Below are 23550 nucleotides of genomic sequence, written 5' to 3'. Positions count from 1 at the left end.
AAGGTGAAGAAGGCATACTGCCTGCAGTTCAAGGTTGCACAGAGGTACAGGGAACACCACCACACTCTGTAATGTACGTTTCTCCAAGGAACAACTGTTGAAATGCGACAAGTGCCTGCTGCTGATGGCAGCTGACATACTAGGGCACTGACCATCAAACCACAGCCCAAAGTCAGCTGCCTATACTTAGAAGATCATCCAAAGTCCACTGAAGTGAATAAAAAAAAATTTGATTTAATGACCATTGAATCAGACCATAGACAGGGAACCAGAGCTCCTCAATTAAGTCTCATATTTTGACCTACTACTGTCCAGGTAAGAAGGAGGATTGGAAGCACTCGTCTTTCTCCCCACACATTGAAACTGTGAGGTTCTCAGCCTGTCTTTCTGACCCTGCATGTGGAACTGGAAGCATTTCAATTAATGCTACCATCGATTCCATGAAGGTAGGTCTATATAAAGCAGGAACAACAATGGGGGCTGATTGAGATGTCCAGGAGCTGTGAAAATCAGTGCTGATGGGGCAATCAGTATACAGCTAGCCTTGTTCTGTTTGACCTTGCACAGAACTCTGGGCAGAAGGGAGTTTTTTTGTTTGGTTGGTTTTGGTTTTTGTTTTTTTGTTTTTTTTGGGGGGGGAGGGGGGAGAGTGAGGGGGAGCGGCAGGGAAGAGGAGGGCCAGAAGCAGACCTTTACTAAAGAAGCATTTTTACTGCTGTGGTGAGAAGATGAACATGAGCTGGAACAGAACTGGTGACATTGTCTTGGTCCTTGTTGCACTTGGGGAGCCTCCCAGAGCTGGAAAATAGACTTTCCTATGTCTGAGTGACAGGACCACTTGTGGTGATTGATAAACAACCTGCTCAGGCAATCTGCCAGTGTATTCTGAGCCCCTTGGACATAGGCCACTTTCAGAAGCATACAGTTGGTGACGCAGAAGTCCCAGACAGGATTATTTCCTGACAGAGCTGTGAGAACCAAGCTTCTCCCAGCTTCTTTACATAAAACACAGCCGTCGTCAGTGCCAATACACCTGTTCACCTGATGTGAGAAAGGAACTCCACGCAAGTTCAGACAGCCCACAGCTCCAGGATGTTTATGTTCAGACTGAAATCTTGGAGTGAGTAGAGACTGTGTGTGCAGGTGTCCTAGATGAGCCCCAACACCCCAGATCTCAGGCATCCGTGACTAAGTTAAGAGAGTGCTGAGGTGGAGCAAAAGGAACTCCCTTGCATACATTGGGCAGATCTAGCCACCAATCTAGGGAGACTTTGTACATGCACTAACATGTCTATGTGGTGCTTTCTTGGAGAACATACCTCTGCCACCCAGCTCTGATGGAGTCTGAGGCACAGTCTGGTGTACTGGACCATATAAATGATTGCAACCATGTGCCCCAGATGTCTTAATCAGCTTCTCACCATGGTAAGAGAGAGTCCTTTAAATCCAGGACAAGGCTTTGCACTGTATGAAATCTTGCCTGAAGCAATAAAGCCCTGGCAGCTGTTGAATCAAGGACCACTCTATTACATTCTATTTTCTATACTGAAGACAGGACTGAGTTGATCAGGAGACCTCATGTATCAAAAATGGATTGGATTATGCTAATGCTATCCACCACCAGTGATCTGGATTGACCACTTATCAGCCATTCATCCACATAAGGGAATACATGACCTCCATAGGAATGCTACCACCACATCTGTAAAAACACAAAGGGCAGCCGAGACACCAAAGAGGAAGTCTGATCTGATCGTGGTGGCCACTGATAGCTAATCTCAGAAATTTTCTGTGGCCCTGATGAATTGCCACAAGAAAACAGGCATCCTTTAAGTCAAGAACAGCATACCAGTCCCCCTGCTCCAAGGAAAGAATAATGGAAGCTAGAGTGACCATACAGAATTCCAAATTTTTCAGGAACTTGTTTAATCACCTTAAATCTACAATAGCCTAAGACCCCCTTTCACTGTCAGCATCAGGAAGTACCAGAAGTAAAACCTCTTTCCCATGAAAAAAAAGGAGGGACCTCTTCTATAGTTCTTACAAAGGGAAGTGATGGTCTCTCTTGCAGTAATACTTTCTTAGTGTGAGGGGTCCTGCAAAAGTGACAGAAGGGTGGGGTAAAAAATGAAATGGAGCATATATACCACTTGCACTGTTTAGAACCCACAATCTATTTTGATGTGGGCTCAAGCATAACAGAAGTGGGACAAGTGGTTTGCAAAAACTGGGCAGGGGGGCAGAAGAGACAGAAATCTACTATTTCCAAGAGTGCTCTTGACCAGCCTGTCAAAGTGCACTTTTGGAAGATGTCACCTGTCTCGATGAACCAGTGGCTGTGAACACAGAGGGAGGTTGGTGGTAGTCATCATTTGTAATCTCTGCTCCTTCTCTGTGGTAGATCTTGGGCTCGAGGCACAAACCCATGAAAATGCTGAGGCCAATGAGGGCAGAACACCTTCCGCTTCACTGCTGGGGCATAAATGCCCAGGGATTTCAGGGTTACTCTAGAAAGTCTTGGATACTATTCAAAATCTCATCTGTCTTTTCTGAGAAGAGTGATGGCTCTTCAAAAGGTAAGCCCTGAACTGTCTCCTGTACCTCTGGAGGGAAGCCAGAAGAGTGCAACCAGAATGGAGTACCTCACAATAATAGCACAGGCCATGCTGCAAGCCTGCAGCACCTACTACATGAAGATCCACCTGTAGAGCTATTCTGGTGACCAACTTGTCCTTGTCTGCTAAAGACTGGAACTCCTGTTTCATTTCGCTGGAAGTCTGTCTTTGAACTTCAAAATTGTATGCAGTAAGGTGAAACTGTAGCATCCCAGCAAGTCTTGATGATTTGCAAACTGAAACTAATCTACCTGTGGAATAAAGCTTCCTCCCAAATAAATCCAGAGTCTTTCCCTCATTATTTTTGGGGGTTGAAGCCTGGAACCCAGTCTCTTTTCCATTGGCTGATGCCACTACAAGGGAGCCCGGATGGTTATAATGCTACTCAAGCCCCCTAAAAGAGGACATAGTATCATCTCTTCACTCTTTTTGGAGTTGGAGGCAGAGAAGCTGGGGTCTGCCAGAGGACCTACAAAGAATTCTCTCAGGTGTCTGGCTGGTGAGTTTTGCCCACATACTCAGGATTTAGCTGATCACCATATTCGGGGTTGGGAAGGAATTTTCCCCCAGGGCAGGTTGACAGAGGCCCTAAAGTTTTTTTGCCTTCCTCTGTAGCATGGGGCATGGTTCACTTGCTGGTGGATTCTCCGTACTTTGAAGTCTTTAAACCATGATTTGAGGACTTCAATAACTCAGCCAATGGTTAAGGGTTATAGGAGTGGGTGAGTGAGGTTCTGCAGCCTGTGTTGTGCAGGTCAGACTAGATGATCATAATCATCCCTTCTGACCTTAAAGTCTATAAGACCTTGGTAGGCTCTAAGATAGCCTTATTCAATCCCTAGAGCTATACATGCTGGTGCCACAAATGTCAAAATGTCTACCAGTTAGAGAGATTTTTCCTGGACCTCCTCTAGTTGGATATTTAGGGCCACAGCCATTCTCCTCAACAACTACTGAGGAGTCTTAAAATCGTCCCAAGGTGGAGAAACAGCATCCAGTACAATTGCCTCCTTTGGGAATGAGGAAGAGGATGCCAGTAGTACTGGGGGCTGGTCCAGTTCCAGCTCCACTTGCAGCTGTTTGTGAGAGGGATCCTGACTCTGCTCAGTGGCGGGCTTGGTACCAATGCTATCGTGCTTGCTGTGACAATGCTCCTGACCCCCAGTAGATGAAGCCAGCAAGGGGGGGAGACCCGGGGGGGGGGCACTTGCTTGGTGGGGGAAGCCCAGGGGTTCCAAAAGGGCCACTGGCAGGGCCTCCCGTCTCCAACTATGAATAGCTCAAGGATTCCTCCTATAAGCCCCCTACTGGTACTGAGGCAGAAATCAGGGCGGGCATCCCTCCTGAAAGGACAGGCTAGGTTGGAATACAGAGGATTCCACTTCAGAGTGGGATGAGTAAGCAGCTTATTCCCGAGACCAAAGTAGTACCATACATGTTACTACCAGTGAAGAAGGCACAGACTACGAAGAAAGGGGAGCCAGGGAGATTATCTGTGGCTTTCCCTTAGATGGTCCTGACATAACTAGTATCCTGATGGCCACATCCAATGGAGCTACTTGGTGCAGAAGTGAAGGTGCTGGAGGCATACCTCGGGTATCAGTGCCAAGCGAGTCTTTTGAACCACTGGTGATAGTGGCAACAATAGCTTTAACAATTTTCTTGCAGGCCCAAACGTCTCAGGAGTAGATGGTACTGGGAAGATATTCTGAAGTACTGTGGCAGGAGATGCTTTGGGAGCCAGTCTCAACAGACCCCACTGGGATCTGGAGTCAATGAACTCCCCTGTTCAAAGGTGTGCTCTGGGGAATGCTTCCTCCTTGAATGCCCTTCCAAGTCATTAGACAATCTCATCCCTCTTTGAGTCTGCTGATGACCCCAGTATCAAGTGTGATTTCCAATGCCTCTTTTGGTACTGGCAATGCTGATTTCCCTCTCAGTCCCAGTAGCACACTACTACTGACACTCAGATGGTCAGTACCTGGACTGTGGTAGAGGACTCATATGGAGGTTGTAACACCAATTTCATCAGCAGATTTTTTTAATCTGGCTGCCTTGTCTTTTCTCCCTTAATGAGGTTTAAAGCCCTTACAAATGCCATTACATGAGCCTGCCCCAAGATCTTAAAGCAGCTGGACTGAGGAGTCACTATTATGCATTGCCATGTCACAAGAGTGGCAAGGCTTGAAACCCAGAGAACATGGCCTCTCTCTGGTTTTGGGTCCAGTACGCAAGCTGGATGGCAGAACCACATTAAAAAAAATAAAATTAAAACAATCGCCACCACCACCAATTACTTTTAAATGAGCTAATTAAATTATGCATGGGTGCTATTTACACATAAAACAAGTAAGACTTGAAGAAGCAAAGACTGGAAGCTCCAACCACCATCATGGGCAGTAGAAAGGAATGGGGCAGCTCTGCCTTTTATGCCGGCACAGTGTATGCAAGACAACAAAGGGTGTTCAGGCCGCCCCAATGGGTATTGTTAAGGGTAAAAACTCTCCAATGACCATGCACACAAACACCTACAGCGGAATTGACATGTGAAATCAATCCATTTTACCTGTGTTCAAGCTAGATTAACTCCTGTTTGTACTGCAGGCAAGGGTTGGAATAAAATTAACAAGAACAGTGATGTGTACTGCAGAAGAATAGGTTATTTGCATGTCCTCTCTACCTCCTAAATTGTTATGCAACTTTTAGCAGTGGAGTGCTCTAGTTTTATAAAAGGTGCATTTATTGAACAGATCTGCCTCCCATAGGCCCAAAAGTAGTTCAGCTGTATTAAGGCTTACAATCCCAAAAGCCTGCTTCTGAAAACACAGCCATGTGTAGAGCTAATTATTGCAAGTAGTAATAAATACTAATAATTTGTACTTCTATATTAAAGTCTGACTTTAATTATAAAGAATTATCGAACTCCATCAACCAGAAAGTTCTCTATCCTATGCTCTCAAAAATCTCCTTCCACCAGAAAAGGAAAAAAACGAAAAGCAAAGCAGAAGAGGCAGGAAGAAAAGAGGATCAACTAGATCATACCTGTTTCACATTTAGATCAGACTTCATACTGTATGCCTACTTTCAACTGGCTTTTTTTTTTTTTTTTCCTTCTTCTAAATACAGCTTATTTATACTCCTCCAAACACAAGACTAAAATCTAGACCTTAATTACCATGGTAAAATATGCCACTACAATGTTAAGGGGGGGAAGTATGTAGGGCAGTGTAAGTCAGACAAAGAATACAAAGGAACAAAAGAAAATCTTTTGAGAACACTGAAGCTAAGAAAACAATGAAAATGAGAAAATTTCATAAAGAAACTAGGCTAACAATCACACTCAAATGAGGCTAATAAAGGATTTTCTTGTTTATTGCGCCCCCCCCCCCCCCCTTTTTTTTTTTTTTTTTTTTTTTTTTTTTTTTTTAAGCGTCTATCATCATAACCTTCAGGAGAAAAAACAGAAGTTGTGTGCTTTTCAGTAGATTTCATACCTAATATAATACACTACTGACAGGGGGCTAAAGTCTGCTCTTAAGGTATGTTCATACTGAAATTAAACACCCATGGCTGGCCCGTGTCAGCTGACTTGGGCTCAAGATATGAGGCTGTTTAATTGCAGTGTAGTTATTTGGACCTGGGCTCCAGCCCTAGGACTCCATGAGGGAGGGTCCCAGAGCCTGAGTGCCAGCCCAAGCCCAAACCACAGTTAAACAGCCCTGTAGCCTGAGCCCCCCCATCAGTTGACATGGGCCAGCCACTGTTTAATTTCAGGGTAAGCATACCCTTAATTGTATGACTAAGTATGGCTTATCTCAGTTGCAGCAAATTTGGCATAGTAAACGGACGATACAAACTTTCTTTAGAAATTATATTCACAATGGGCTCCCAGTGTGGGGTTTTTTAAGTTACAAACTTAGCATACAATATTCAAAAAGGAGACATGACCAGAAATGGTATTCAACAGGTATTACACAAAATATTAATACTAGCATAGCAAAATTCTCATGCAGTCTCACATCTCTATGGAAACCTTTCTTAGCAATCAGTTGCCCATAAAGAAAGACTCCAGCCTTCCTTGGCCACAGGCAATATTTGAATATTCCTAGAATGTGATACAGAGAAATATATTAATCCTATGTCACTATACACAAATCTTTTCCTGGCACCATGGAAATCCAGAGCACCCTTTAATCCTTTTCCCTCTCCCACCAGAAACTGCTGTAACTGAAGAGATAAGACACTCTAAATTCACATACTAAAAACAAAGCAGGTAGTCAGGACTTCTTGTGCTAGAATGATATGTAATGTTAGTTTCAAGCCTCAATTTGTTACAACTTGGGTTTTGTTTAAAAATTACAAATATGGGGAAAACTAAAGCTCTACAAATTTTAAAAAAATTTAAATACATAATCAGAACTGGAAAATGTATAAAACACTTAACTGAATAATAACGTTAGGGCAGTTCTTTAATTTTGAAGATCTTTGCAAGTTGTAAATTAAGGGTGTATTCTACAGTATTTTACCACAGCCCTCTCTAACATTTTTCTTAACAATTTTCCTTTTAAACATAAATGTTAAATGTACTATTATTTCAAATTAACACTATCAAATAGATGGGAATTCTGGTTCTCAGTTCTAAGTCCAAATTCATGTAACAGCAGACAGAAGTATCCCCTTTCACCTCCCACAAGTAGAGTCTCACTCCCCAACCTCAACCCAGGGTTTCTCAAACCGTGAGTTGGGACCCAAAACTGGGTCATCAGAATGTTTCAAAGGGTGCATGTCAGCTCCTGTCCCATGGAGGTGGCTGGGCTGGTTTCCCTGCTCCAGGCACTGCAACTGCTGGGGTCCCAGCACCACTCAGGTTTGGCCCAGCCCTCATGACAACGGGAGTCCGGGCAGACCAAAATTTGAGTGGCACTGCAACCCCATAAGCGAGGTCACAAATCCACTCTCACAAATTTGGTCCAGTCAAAGGTGGGACCAAACCTGAATGACACTGCAACCTCAAAGGTTGCAACACCCGGAGCAAAGAAACAAACCCAGTCAGCCCCACAGCACAGGAGTGGCAACTGTGAGATGAGTGCCAGGCAGAACCCAACTGAAAACACACCAAGGCATTCACCCCCACACTATTTATAGGGTTGTGAGAAGCCATAAACATTTAGAAATGAGCCCAGAAAGGTTGAGAACCACTGCTTTGAAATCGAAGTGCACTATGGAACATTTAATTAGCGGCAGCAGGGTCCACACAAACAAGAGGCTAGTACAGGGTAGATTTACACTCCAACTTGCCACAATCTAAATGTTTGTATAGATGAAAGCTTTCAGTGATTGAACCCAGAAAAGAAAAATGCTACTAACAGGAGACTTCAAGATGCATCATTGTACACAGATACTGGAGTTCATAAGTTTTTCTTGATATCTAAAACTGACTCCTCCTTCCTTCCTTCACTTTAACCAACTAGGTTTCAAGTCAGGAAAAAATATTATTTCCAGTAGACGGTAGTCAAGCACTCTCAATCACCAGGGTGCTCTTTTACAGACACATATTAGTGTAATCCAGTTACCCCAGAAGTTTCTTCAAGTTTTGAAATCTCATGGAGGATTTCTTGAGCAACTATTAACAGCTGAGATACAGAGGCTATCATGCTAAATGGAGGCAGGGTGAGATCAGTAACCTAAGCAATGCTTCAGCTCCGCTCTTTGCAGAATTTCCTACTTAGAACATCCAGGAGTAGTCAGTCCAAGGGCTGATCCGCCCATGACTGATTTGTTTTTCTCAGAGTGAGGAAAATCTCTTCAACAATACAAGGAAAGAATTCTGACTGACACACCAGTACCTCACTAAACAGAATGATAGATGCCAAAATTATTGGGTTACAAAGCACAGATGATACCCCATCAAGCTCAGGGCACGCGGAACCTACAGGAATCTCAGCACAGAATCAATTTACTAGATTTAAGACAAGTATGCAATGCACATCTTGCTACCAAAAATTCATTTCTAATGCATGTTTATACATATGGAAGGCAAAACCTCCACCACGGAAATATATCTGAATAACCAAAGTGAAACAAAGAGAAGAGGACTAAGCAGTGACTCAACAGTTCTTTTCCTAGTCCCTGAAGAGGATCTGTCAGCCTATAACAAAGGCAAAAGCACCTAATGGTTTGACTGGCTAAGCAACATCACAGAAGCAGGGGAATGGGAACTATATTAAAGTAGTTAATAGAGACGTGATTATCTCTCTAAGTGTTCTACTGTGCTACCCAAGAGAACAGTGAAAACTCTTGACACCAACATCCCTAGGTCTGCAGAAGGCCCATGGTCACTTCCCTGCACAGGTTGTCTTGCTCATGTCCTTCCCCCTCTCCTTCTCTCACTGCCAAAATGGCCAGTGCCAAGCAAAGGCAACCATCACTCCATATTGACCCAGACACATGTGGTTCCTAAAAAGACCTCTGAAAAGTCTTATCAAACATGGATCCTTCTGAAAATTTCATTCACCAAAGCAATCTTACTAATCCAAATCCTTCAACATGAGGCGCACTGCCTGGAACCTGAGTGATTTCACCTCCTTGATAAGGACTATTCCCAGGATTTAGCATATTTCTTACTAAATCCAGAAAGGCTTCAATTAATAAAGGCTTCAATTAATAAAGTTCAATAATAAAAAATAATAAAAAATAATAAAGGCTTCAAATAATAAAGGCTTCAAATAATAAAGGCTTCAAATAATAAAGGCTTCAAATAATAAAGTTTACAGTCCTTCTGTTATGTACAAAAGGATATACATTTCCTACACATCTTCAATAGAGAGCTAGGAGAAATTTCAAGTTTACTTTGGTTTGGTTCCAAGTCCAAGCTCCAAGTTCAGAAAGTGCAAGTCTCAGCTCTGGAAACTTTGAGATCTCATTCATCAAATTCCAACTTACCTAAGTCTAGAAATATACAGCTGAAGCAGTAAATTTCTGAAAGACATCCACCCCATCCATTATTAGGAGACCTCAACTTCGTACTGCAAATCCCCACCAACCCTCTCTCTGAGCCAATGGGAGAAGCAGTCTTCCTCTTAGCAGTCTCTTCAGCTAGAAGAGTGGGCAAATTCGGGATGCTAATCAATCAAAAAAGCCCTTCTCTGCCATTTTTCTTGACAGGGTAGTCCTTATGCCATTTCCTGCTAAAAGGAATACTGCTTTCCACTTGGATCAGTCTTTTTCCTTATACTCTGTCCCACAATCTAAAGAAACAATTGCACACTTGAAATGTGATCAAGGTAGTATAATTCTATTTATTATTGACAAAGCCAAGACACTCTTGTTCTGTGTTCATATAGTGCCTGGCACAACAGAATCCTGGTCCCTGACTAGAGCGTCTAGGCACTATGAAAATACAAATAATAATAATGCTCATTTATATAGAGAACAAAGAGTACACAGCTAATAAAAAACAAAGTATTTCTGAGTGGATGGTGTTGGCTATTTTTCAGGTCTTCAGGGCAGACAGGGCTCATTTGATCAGGTTCAATAGCTACTTCATGAGTACAGCAGGACCATACGATAAGAACTGCCTTGCTGCTACATGGTCTTAAGCAACTTTCTTTACTTGGCTCTAAAAAAGCATATTTTCAGCCTCAAACATTTTTTTGAATAAAGGGCCTTCTAGTTTCTGTTCTGTATTCTGCAGTAAATTTTAAGTGGGTTGGAGAATAAAATTTTGTTTTGGTTCTTTTTAATATGTCTATTTCCCTCCCCACAAAATTTTCTTGGAGGATTTTTATTACTGTTCGCTATTTCCCCATCAGTACTAGACTAAATGGAACAGTGGGTACTCACAGAGGAAAAAGGTAAAATTAGTTTCCTTACCTGTAATGTTCCCACTGTTCCATTAGAACCCACCCTGTGCTTATATAATTGTTGTTCTAAGCCTCAATGGACTTGAAAGAGCACAGGAATAAACATTTCTGGTTTGAGAGGAGGAGATCTGGAGAGTGAGTGAGAGAAAATATTTTTAGTGAAGCATTTAAATTATCGGGTTTTGTTTTGTTTTTTTTTAAACTTCTCTCAGATGAGACCAGTCTTCCCAATGACATTTTTTCCAAAACAAAAGTCTTAGTCCTTAAGGTCTCTTCAGCTAAGGTAAGAAGTCTGGGCTCTCAATATCATGTACCAGCAGTAGGAGCAGACTATCAATTGGGATGGGGGAGGATAAGCAGGATCTTGAGTCTCTCTCAAAAGATTGGAAAGAAAGCTGAGAAACAAGAAGTACTGGCTAAAACAGCTGGTAGCCACTTGGAGAAAGTTACTGGCAAGGCAAAAAAAAACTAATTTTCAGTGGTGAGATTTTCATATACCTCAGAAGAATATCCACTAGGAAATGGATATGACCCTGCTAGCTCCATTCATATTTTAAGGCAAGTTCAATTAATGTGACAATATCCTTTGATACAACATTGTCAGACTTTGCATAATATTTTTCTACAAATTTAGTTTGACTGTTCTACCAAAAAAGGATGGCCAGGCTGATATAATAATTCTGTGGAAAATACCGAGTGCTGATTTTTATTTTCTTTTATGGGGATTTACTCTCGGACAGTGGTGGCATTTGCAGAGTATGTGTCTTTATTTTCCACAGAATGCTATAAGCTCTTTGACACGGGGCTATATTTTTGTTATGAGCTTATACTGTCCCTCTAGCACAATGGGAACCTAGTCCATGTTTGGGGCTCTTAAGTGCTACCACAATACAAATAATAAGAATACATGTTGACACAATCTGTGGTTTATCTAGATTCAGAAAAAGCTGTCATTTAAGGAGGAACAGAAATCTTCCTAAACACTGGAACTACTGAACAATGCTGTATTTTTTACAAAGAAGATTAAGACATCAACAATGTCCAACTTCAATCAAGTGATGGATTTGCATCACTCAACCAGATTGCTGGCTAGCTGTTTTGGCTACCAGGGATAATAAACTTTATAGCTGAAGCTCTCACTACTAAATGAAAAATGCAAAGATCTTAGACTCCACACAGCCTCAGAATAACTGTTCTCAGAAGCTCAGGCTTTACATACATATTTAGCAAGTTCTGTCCAGTGAAAGTAGGTAATCATGAACTTGCACACAATTTCAGGTGATTAAAAAGAGAAAACAGAGTGCAGTATGACAGTCACTAGCTAAGAATACAAAACTTGCTGTAGATTACATTAAGGAAGCCAAAAAAGTTGATTGTCTCCACCTGCTGGAAATGCACAGCTAAATCTTAAGCTACAGAGAGTAGATGAACAAAACTGAGATTGTGTGTGTCTTTATGTCCATGCAAATAGTATCATGCATCCTGGCTATACCTTTAATTCCAAGTAATTCTCTGAATCATATGAAGAGACAATAGCTGAGAAAATGAAACTATTTCCTTCCAGTGGTGACAAATGCAATTTCCACAAATCTTTTTACGTGTTTGCTTGTGCCCTCTCTCTCCCTTAAACAACTCTGCTCTATCTTAAAGTCCGAGAATTCTTAAAATTCGGTCGTTGAAATCACAGAATGATTCACTTGTCACACTATAGTGATGGTATTTTAATCATAGTTTGATTTTAATTTACTTTGCAGGATTTTCTTTTAGTTTTTTTAATTTTAGTGATTTTTTAAACTAATATTGAGGGAAAATTTTTGTTTTACATATATGGACACATGACTATTTATATAAATGCATATATAAAAGCTAACTAACAGATGGTACACAAAGACAAAACCTGTATTATCCTCAGGCATGAGCACATGAAAAACCCTACCTTATTAAGAGTAGTTAAAAGTAGTTATGTTCAGGTTCCCAACCAATAGCAAAATCAATTTTTAATTCTCCAGCAATAATTTTTTTTATTGTATTAAAAAAATTAAACATGAAACAGAAACTGCTGATTTAAAAATTTCTTTTGAAACTCTGATGAACATATTAATATAATATATCCTCATCAAGATATACCTCCATTTTACTCCTGTGCAAGGGTAAATGCATCATCCTCTACTATAAAAAGAAAAAACAACGAGAATTCTGTAGCACTTTAAGAGACGTGTTGTTTTTGTGTTTTGAGTCTTCATAGTAGAGGATTTCAGAGGGGGAGCCGTGTTAGTCTATATACAGCAAAAACAACGAGAATTCTGTAGCACTTTTAAAGACTAACAAATTTAATTTCAGCAGGCATTTTCAGAGTCGAGGAAGTGAGCTGAAGCTCAGCAGTCTTTAAAAGTGCTACAGAATTCTCGTTGTTTTTGCTGTATATAGACTAACACGGCTACCCCTCTGAAATCCTCTACTATGAAGACTCAAAACACAAAAACAACATGTCTCTTAATGTAACAGAATAAAAAAGTCAGTTTAAATGTTCGGATGCTTTTACTACCTTGGTCCCAATTCTGTAAGTTGATGCACAAGTAAGGACTTCTGCAGACCATTAAATTCAACAGGCCTCTGACACAGAGCTCCACACTGCCACATTCATTGCAGGTTCTAAGCTTTGTTTCTCAATATAGATAGAAAGACATTCACCCAATACCCTCATTCCACCCTGAAATTATGGAATCGCTTTCATTCGCTCAGTTGGGGGATTCTCTATAAAGATTTACATGTAAGTCAGACTGCTAAGCTTGTACTTTAATATTACCCGAGTCAAATTCATCCAATTCAAGTGCCAGATTTTGCTCCCATGAGAATTTTGTCTCTCCATTTAGACTTCAATGAGAGTAATGTAAAATTAAAAAAAAAAAAAAAAAAAAATTATGCTCTACTTATACTCAACTCATGTCTTAAAAACAGCAAAACAAATACAGCAAACAGATTTTTAATTTTGCTTCCTTGTTAGGGGGCGAGTTTTAAGTTTCATAAAAGTGAGCCATAGAAGTTAAATACTTGATAGGAATTCAGGAACAAGAAAAAAAAAAAAATATTGTCATGCCCCAATTAGTCATCGCATCCAAAAGGTATGTGCTATGGCTTCTTAATACTGCTTTTTGGTTGTAATTTTGAACTTGCTCTCTTTAGGATCCAAGTTTCTTCAATAATATACTTGGTTTATACAAACCAAGTAAATTCATATTGTGTCCTCATAACAAAATCAGGAGCACTTACTCATCATACTTGATATGATAAATAGCATCTTCATCAGTGTCCATACAGTCTGAATAAGATGTGGAAGGTGCACTGTCCAAATTATTTGTATTCTCTCTAGAATGATCTTGGTTTAAGTTTCCATTAGTCCTTCTGTAAGTACTGCCACTTTTTGCATGAGCTTTACCATTCTTATGTCCTTTTGTTGCTCGGGTTACATTTTCTATATGAGCTTCAAACCAGGCTCCAATGCTGACATCACGGGCATCCACCAATTCATTTATCTAAAAATGAAAGTTTGACAATGAGTTAATTTCCTATAAATCTGGTTAAACAGGAAAAAAAGAGGAGAACCCACTAAACAACTTTGTCATTTTGAGCTAGCCTGTGCTCTCAGTTTGTGTAACAGAGCAATATTCAGGCATTTATATCCATTAAATTTAAAAACACCACAAAAAAAAATCACTCTACATTTTGTTCTTTTAGGTCATCATTTTAATGACTCACATGTAATAAAATTTAACATGATCATTAAGTAATTAAACAAAAGCCACTGTTAGGTAAGAGCGATTTTTATAAGAAAAATTAAAATAGTAGTCTATCATTCTTCTCCTCCACAATATTGTTACCAATCACCCATAAGGTTTTATGCCTTTAGGAGCGGTCTTCCCAAGTGCACGAACTCAGGATATTAGCCCATAACCTGTCTAAGACTTCACTGGTTGCTCAATATTGGAATAGTTTTTTTTCCCCCCGCCCCAATGTTTCCTTTCATCCTGAACTGCCCATGATGCCTCCAGCCAAGAGGACGAGAAAAGGTTCTCCAAACCTACCAAGGCTGTTACTGCTGCTAATCAAGATTGATGTTTCCATGCATCTTACACCTCAAACACAATTATGTCACTACATCATTCCTAGCTTCTGTGAACTTGAACCTGAGAACGAAGTACAATTGCTCACAAGTAGCAACACCATCAAGAAACCACGCTATTCCATAATACATTTCATTTAAAGCAGATAGTCAGCAGAAGAATTTAGGCAAACAAACAAACAAACAAAAAAAACGTTCCTTTGACAGTGCAATGTTTTCTCTATGACTAAAGTTACAAGATCACTGAGGTAGAAAACAGATCAGTTAGGGTTAGGTTGGTTTGGTCAAAACTGAATTCTGAATAAATTTTTTTTAAACATGAACCTGAATTCAAAACAAAAAGTCTATTTAAAAAAAAAAAAAAAAAAAAAAAAACACAACACAAGTATTATCCACATTTTACAAATAGGGAAATTGAAGCCAACAGGCAAAGATGGAAATAGCCCTTAACTACCCACTCCACAATACTTCAAAAGAATCTCTCTTTTCTGTACCTTTGCAAACAAGCAATCTGTTTATGTAAGGGAGGCACAAAAAAGAAAAGATTAGTAGTGGTAGTACTAACTACTACTTACGTACTTTGCAAGAACAAATGAAGGCACATATCCTGTCCTAAAGAGCTTAACAGATGAAGAGTGAATATAAATATACAAAAAAGATATAAAATACAAAAAAAACAGAATGAGGATAGGTATCTATCGTAGTAGTTACATGGGTTTGGGTATTTTTTTATTTAAAGTTAATTGAACTAGTCTCCTTTCTCTTCCCTCACTTTTCAACCATCTTGCACAATTTAACCCTCTCATCTTTCTCCCACGAATTCCCAGCTTCCACTCTCTTCCAAACACTCAATCCTCCCCCTCGGCACAGATGAACAGTTCTTACATGTGATAAATAAAATATGTAAGTAGATGGCTTAGTGCCTGATCATCACTGCTCACTTTAAAAACTCATGGGGAAGGGGCTATGGAGGTGACCTTCCTACATCACGGTGTGAGTTTGCATTATCCTGCACTACCCACTTTGATCTTCCTGACAGCGAGGGTGTGAGGGAACCCTATTATCAAGAATTACTCCTGACTGCAGCTACTTCTGGGACTCCCAATGAGAGGGTTCCATGGGACTTGTAATACAGGACCAGATTGTATAACTTTTCCAGGTAAAATCAGCAAAAATATAAAGGAAGACAGAGCTCCAGCCCCATTCCTCCCAGTCTTATTCTCCTCTCCCAGAACAGTCCCCATACCTGCACCCTCCACTGGATTTGGATGAGAGGGAGATGGCATGACAAAGATGACTCAATCATCCTTCTGTGTGGAAGGGAGAATCCTGGCCTTAACTAATTTCTTGTGGAATTGCAAAAAAGGAAATTATTTACAAAAGATTAAAATGGAGTTTAATGACCTTGTGGAGCAGCTATAAAAGGGTCACGCACAAAAGGTACTGTTGAACAAAACAAAAAGATACTGTTGAACAAAACAGAGACAACCGTGGGAGAAGCGGACAAACAGGGTGACAAAGACTGATATTACTAGTACAACACGGGGGATAGGAAGTGATCTGATAAGACAAGACGAAATACATAAGAAGGGACAGAGTTGTATAGGTCCATGAAGGCAATCACAAAAAGCTTGCACCTGATGCAATGAAGATGGGGAAGCCAGTGGAAGATCCAGAGGAGTGATACGGTCAGTTCACATGCAAGGAGGATGAGCTTAGCAGCTGCATCTTGTACCAACTGAAGGAAGTCAGATGGCTATTGGGATGGCCTGTGAGGAGGAAGTAGTGGTGGTTACAGAAATCAAGAGGGGCAATGAAGCCCAGAGAGAAGTTTTAGATATGTTGACAGAAAGAAAAGGATGGATCCTAGAAATGAAGTTGTATAGGCAAGAAGTGTTAAGATCTGTATTTTCTGTGATGAGGAAGAGAAGTCAGTTAGTCTAACAGCACAAAAAAAAAATCTTCCTTTTCTGATTTGTACTGAACATATATTTTGTGTATAATCTAAATTCAGGGAATCTACATACTTTACTAGTTAAAGAGGTGTGTTGATCAATTTTTCAGGCATAGGTTATCTTTGATTGAGGAGATGACATCCACTTGAAACAATTATAAATAGCATCAGTAAAATTCAAGTCCATTATTTGCCTGTTCTTTAGGGTAGTAAAATTCATAAATATTTAATATTTCCTAAATGTTACAAACTTGCAGGTACACCAATAGGAGTAGCAGCTGTTAGGAATTAAGACCTCTTGAAAAAAAAGAAAATATGTCAAAAGAAGTAAAATTAGCCCAAATTTTAAAAATCTGGATAAGAAAAGGTGGTGAGAACAGGAAAAGATACAATCCTGTACCTCTTAAGGACAGTGGTAAAACTGAATTCAATGGATGTGTAAATGGCCCCTATGCTTGCCTCTTTTGCTAAACTGCAATGCTATGTACTTCATTCCATTGTGTTACCTCTGCTCTGCTTTGAAACACTTAGGTGAGCAATTTTACTATTTCCATTGCACTCTGAAGAGACTGATAATACGCCTCTAAGTAACAAATCATTAACAATGCCTAGACCTCAGCTGCAGCAGTATGCAGTTCAGTATCAGCAAGTTTCCATGGTTACTGAATATGAAATGAAACATGTGAAAAGGCCTCTAGATTTTCTGCCAAATCAAACCACCACTACAAGCTCACTGGTAGCTATGAATATAGAGCAAAAAAGTAATGAAAGAAAATGTACTGCCATGTCTTCAAAAGTGAAAGATAGATAAATGCAAGTATCAGGTACTATATATAATCAACAAGAGGGAATAGAACATGTTATCCAACAAATTCCACTGTATTTCGTACCACATCTGGATCTGAAGTCAGAAGGATTTAGAAGTTGCAGTGAAGAAATGCAAATTCCTCTGTCTTTCAAACTGTTAATATGGGAAGAGCCATGCCAACAAAGCAATTTAAGTAAAATACTTGGTTAAGAGACATGAAAACAAAACAATAAGCAATGAACAGGGTCAAGTTTTGCAAAGATGGTGCAAGGCATAAAAAGTGCATAATCATGTCTATCCTGTACTAACAACGTGCCTTGTGCCCAAGATAGGGCTCTGCCATTGACCAGAATTCTACTAGTAAGCAGCTGGTGAAAGGGCAACTTCAATTTACAAAAGAGCTCCAAGGAGCATGCTCTGGCTAGAACCTCATACACTTCTAGAATCAGCAGACATTACAGCTGTTCTGGCCCCCCCAAAAATGGGAGGTAGCCAGTTTTGCCCACATTAACTGCTATGTTTACCCCTTGTGCCTACTCTCCTCTTCTCCCCACGTGTTAATGCAAATGTGGCTTTTTTTTTTTTTTTTTTTTTTAAATGGCAAATCCTGATCCTTAAGCACAATGGACCATTTACATTAGCAAACACCATCCAGGCAACATTGGTGCCACCAGTGAATTTAGTCTACATTATCAGGAACTAACAAAATCATTGGTTTTAGTTTAAAGAAACAAACCACAAACTGAAGGAGACTTCAAATACAGTGAATCTTGCCAATAAATATATACATAGGCTTGCCAGAATTCTTTTTTTTTTCTTCCATTTTTAACATTTATTTTTATCAATTTAAATTTTCAGTTGTGAGAAATTATGGAGAAGACAGAAAATTGGGGCTGGAGGGGGGGAGGCAGATAGTTATTTAATGAAAGGAGAATATTAAAGTTTTATAATCATTAAAATACAAAATCATCAACATCACATCAAAATATGCAAAGTAAATATTACATCAAAATAATAAGTTCTCAAAGCAGCATCTCTCTTACTTTGCTTATATGTACAAACAATAGTAGGTTGTTTTTTTTTGCTGGCACATAATGAAATTGACATTTACCAATAAAAGTCTAATCCTTCCAAGCCTATATATGAAAAAAGCAACCAAGTGTGTAACAGCTCTGGACTATTCAGGTAAATGATTGATTAGAGAGTTCCATATTTCAAAAAAGATATCATGGCAATTCAAACTGTGGACATTACAGTTGTACCAAAAATAAAGGAGTTTATTATTGTTAATATTCTAAAAATATAGAACTACAAACGTTTACTGAATGAAACTATTCTAAAATAAGTAGAACTTATTTGACTTTAAAAATTGAGACAAGGTACCTGAACAATAAATATTCAAAACAGGTGGAAATGTTTTCCAAATTATCAGGAGATGCTAAAAGAAATAGATGTTCTAGAACTCTGTCCTAGATCTGAAGAGTCTGAAGTCCAGGAGGAACAGCCACCCAAAAGGTGCTAGCATGCATGAGGAATGCAGATGTGCAAAAGATGTGCAAAAACTCTTAGAGTTAAAGAACTCTCACCACACAGGTCAGCAAGGACCCCCTTTGAAGTCTCATGCCACATGTGCTCTCACAATGAAAAGAATAGTTGGTACAAAGCCCAAGTGGCAAAACTGAAAACCCCTTATCACGCCCTTCAAGGGACCTGATGTTACAGGAAGAAGATTGCAACAAAAGGAAAAAAAAAAAAAAAAAAAAAACTCACCAAAACTGAGAAATTGAAAACAACCAAATCTGCTGGGGCATTGATGACAGCTACTTTCAAAAATGAGAGCTAATGAAAGCAGGATTGTTATAAATCTTGAGTTAGGCACCCATAGTAGGTGAGAGAAGGGACATAGGAATTGCATAACTTATCAGACACTCCTCAGTACCAGATGTTTCATAAGATGATGCAAATCCACTATAATGGACAATTATGAAAGCATGATTACAGAGAAGTTTTCTTCAAACTTGTTCTTCCAAGGAAGTTAAGTTCTGAGGGTTGAATGTTCATAGCACTTACATAATTTTACCCTCTTATTTTTCTAAAAGTATGTCTAAACCTTTTTTGATTTTTACTGTGATAGGATGTATACCCCACACAGGTGATGAAAGAGTGAACATGAGCCTGAAAGGCTCACTATGCTATCTGGCTGCATCTGGATGGGCAGCTAGGTTTAATTAGAGATGATACCCAGCTGAGAAGGGCTGGGTGGTGATTAGAGAGACAAGAAGTTTAGAGTGGAAGGAAATCTGTAGTTACTCTCAGGAATTTGGTAGGGAAACCAGGGAAGGACAAGCTCGGGGATCCTCACATGGGTAAAAGGAGGCTGGCAAGTAGTCAGAAGTGAAAGCAGTCAGAGTGAAGCAGGCTCTGGTGACAAGCCCCGATAAAAAGGACAGGAATTGGTCTTCCAAGGAGACAGCCCTAAGTCATTTATCTGAGACACGTAAGATCATCCTATAGGTGGGCAGAAGTGAGGTTTTTGTTTACACTTCAATGCTGGGATTTTTGTTAGGTGATTCCAGGGGAGGGCCTTCAGTTCCATCCCTGAAACAAGGGAGAATCTAGAGAGATTGTGGGAAAGAAGGCCTGAGAAAACCTGGGTAGGAAGAAGTCCAGGGAAATGGCAGCAAGGATTTGGACTGAGCGGACTATGGCTGCTAGTTCCAGGGCTGGAACCCAGTGTGGAGGGAGGGCCCAGGTTCCCCATCAGATACCATAGAAGATGGCATGAAGCCCTTGAAAAAGGGATAAAGACTAAGAACTGTGGGAGAAGGGTGCGACTGAAAACTTCTTGGTGAAGAAGTCTGGATTGTTTATTTGTGTGGCCTAAATCATTACCCAGCTCAAGGGCCGAGTTGTGAAAAGAGATCACCAGAGCGACAGTCAACTGGGGGATGCAAGGTGGGGAGGGAGCTACTATGCCATGCTTGGCCACAAGGAGGTGCTCTAGCAGTCAGTGAACTCTATCACATTTACTAAGATCTGTCTGGATAAGAGCTTGAAATAGTGAGTTCCACCAGTCCCTAATAATTTTCAGAGTGCTGCTTTTTAATTTTCTTGGGTGTATCTCACTTTCGTATTATAAGAAAGAAGAGGAGCACTTGGGTGATCGCTTTTTTACTAAACAGCTCTAATCTTACTCATCTCTGTGCATAGGGAAGACTTTTCATTCTTAAAATATTTTTTGCTGTTTTTCCTCTGGACTTTTACTACTGCTGCTTTCCTTTTGAGATGGAACAGAATGGAACAGAAAATTCAAGCTTACAGCATAACCGGCGCCTAGAACAGAAGTGTCCTGGGTCCATGACTAGGGCCCATGCGTGCTATGGTAGTAATGGCCTTATATTTTCAGTAGTTTTTTTTAATCTTGTATAATGTACTGCAACGCCTTGTTTGCATTTTTGAAGGTTGCCAATCACGAGACAAAAGCAGACACACTCCACCTGAACAAGCCCAACACCCGCAATCCTGAACAAACATGGTGGAATGTGCACTTCTGGATTCAGGACCCCTGAGCAAACATGGCTGATTGTGCCCAGACTGCATGAGGATATGAAGAGAAGACAACATGATTTTTCCAATACAGTTAATCTTACTGTACAAGAGTAAATCTAAACATTTTTATAATAAGATGGCTTACTATTTTAGGTCCAATTCAGCAAGTTAGTTAGACATGTGTAAGTACGTTGCTGGAGAGAGCCTTAGACAAACCAAAACCTTAGATGAACCGAAACCCAAATTCCATCATACTGAAGTTATTTATTTTACCTGGATGCTGTAGCAGATATTTTTAATTGAAGCATGTGATCATCATTTTTAACCAAATACTTGAAGATTTATTTAATCTGCACAGTACAACTGGTTCTGATTCTCCTAACTTATACACATGCTTAACCTTAAAAATGCACATAACGTTAAAACTGAAGTCAATGGGGCTAAGCACATGAGTGTATTTCAAAGATCAGAGCCTATATAAACTATAGAACTGAACCTGCAGATACAAAAAACAAGGTTTCTACTTTCAAAATCTGCAAATACCTTATACAGTCCAATGCCAGGATCAATGAGAAATGAGCGAGCTGATGTAGATGGCTGATTGGGCGATCCACTCCCTGTTCTCTTGACTTTGTTCTTACAGTTGGCAACAGCACAAGCATTGACCTCGCCATCCTTATTAGTCAAGGAAGTGGTAGGGGCATCAGACTCAGTCCGTATCAGAAGCTGAACTATGTCGTTTAGTCCAACGTTGTAATCAAATAAAGTATGTCCATCTTCCAGCTGTCAAAAGAGTACATTTTATTTTGCAAAGCTCCATTTTTAAAAACATTGCTAAGATTTCCTCTTAAAACACAGTAATTCTATAGAATAGAAAACTGTCATTTTTAAAAACACTAAGTCACTTCTGGCACTTCTAATTAATATATTTTTAAAATACTAATCAAATCACTTCTGGCAAGAAAACTACAAAACCAATGGCCACACTGAAGTCAACAGTAAAACTCTTAAATTTGATGGGCCCAAGATTTCACTCAATGAGATACTCACAGGCATAAAACTAAACATGTGCATCTTTGCAGGATTTGAGCCTTACCCACACAGTAGCATCTGAGATACTCCAGTTATTGTTTATTCAAAAGTGTCGTTATAGTCCACATATCTCTGATATCATTATGTGTTTAAGTGTGGGGAAATTAAGTTTTACGGACAACCACTTATTGTGTACCATGTCACAATTCACTTTCCTAGTCTTTTCAAAGCAGTAAATCAATACTTTAAACCTAAAAATAATCTTTCACCGTCATGCAATTTTCTAAATAAAATATCCAGAAAACCACAAAAGTGGTAAAAATATCATTGAAAAAAATCTGTTTACCTTTAGAAACAATAAGTGGAAATACTTTTTATGTGAAACTATAATTAGAGAAAGCCCAATATATCCCATTGATCTATCAGGATTCTAGTAAAGAACTCATCTGAATGAAAAGCACCCACAAGTGGATTTGGGAAAGAAACCTTGCTACTCCAGATTTATTCACAACCAGAAGGGATTAAACACGTGAGTTTATTTAGCAAGCGAGGCTTGTTAAACTTGGCCCCCAGCCACAAAGGCACTTAAGTGCCTACATCCCAGTTTTAAGCTCCACTTCAATCCATAAAACTCCTGCCCAACCCTATAGGAGCCCAAACTCAGCACCTAAGTTTTCAGGGTAAAAAAATCCCCTAGGCATCTCTGGGCATCTGTATTTCTGGGCCCTCTGCTGATGAAAGGGATTAAATTTCCTTGGGGGGGGGGGGGGGAGGAATAAATCAGACTTCTTCCATTTGCCATATTTACTGCTACTAACCACCCCATTCTCTTGAATGAGGATAATTTTATAGCTTCAGTAATTAAAGTAGTTCTAAAATATGTCTTAACTTCATTTACTTCTACCACCAGATAACAATTTGTGCCAACTAGAGCAACAGCCAGCAAGCTATATCTTGCAAAACTGCAGAATTGCTATCCAACAGCTTCATGCTACAGAATGCTAAATGATAATCTTAGGTGCCATGTCTCCACCTGCTCAGGATATGGAGATTAAATGTGTCATACTTCTTTAGTCTTGCTGCACTTATTCAGGGGGAACTCTATTCCCCTCTTACAGGGGTCTACCGAAATTATTTGCAATACAAAGTGACCAGGAATACGTACAGCTAGTTTTCCTTTATATTTGAACATTTTCCCTTGTATGTGTGTCAGCTTTAGTGAACCAAAATTGTTTATCCAAAAATACTTAATGATAAAAGTCCTACAGCACTATAGCAAAGGAGGAAGAAATTTTTTTTACCAGAGTTAGTAGTAGTAAATCATTACACTTTGAGCCAGTTAGCTAGTGTTTTTTTGTAGCTGATAAGATGCCTTATTTAGTTATTTTTCTGGGCTACTAAAAATTCTCAAAATATCCAGGATTAGTTTTGTAGACTGTTGTCAGGGATAGTCACTCTGTTTCCTAGAGAGAAGTCAACTAATCTAGGAGTGGCAAATCAGAAGCATAACTGGCTTTAGACCCATAAAAGTGATTAGCTATAATTGCTTAAATACATGGATAGCTAGTGTATCCCCTGGTTAGCAAAAAGTAGCCCAAGTTTAGTGTCTA

The 23550-nt window shown here is 39.7% G+C and overlaps 1 protein-coding gene across 2 annotated transcripts in view; it reads right to left on the bottom strand.

Annotated features, from left to right (window-relative positions):
* Positions 1–23550, bottom strand: part of UHRF2 (ubiquitin like with PHD and ring finger domains 2) — a 165231-nt gene that overhangs the window by 127261 nt on the left and 14420 nt on the right. For both annotated transcript variants that reach the window (XM_067553073.1, XM_067553074.1), the window contains exons 2-3: positions 21452–21691; positions 13748–14010 (exon numbers count right to left, since the gene is read on the bottom strand). In XM_067553073.1, coding sequence (XP_067409174.1) covers positions 13748–14010; positions 21452–21691 — 503 coding nt within the window. The remainder of the gene's footprint in view (positions 1–13747; positions 14011–21451; positions 21692–23550) is intronic.

Source organism: Emydura macquarii, unplaced genomic scaffold (assembly GCF_026122565.2).
Source record: "Emydura macquarii macquarii isolate MOO-44397 ecotype Brisbane River unplaced genomic scaffold, CSIRO-AGI_Emac_v2 contig_1451, whole genome shotgun sequence".
NCBI classification, from domain to species: Eukaryota; Metazoa; Chordata; order Testudines; family Chelidae; genus Emydura; species Emydura macquarii.
This window is presented reverse-complemented; position numbering and strand designations above follow the sequence as displayed.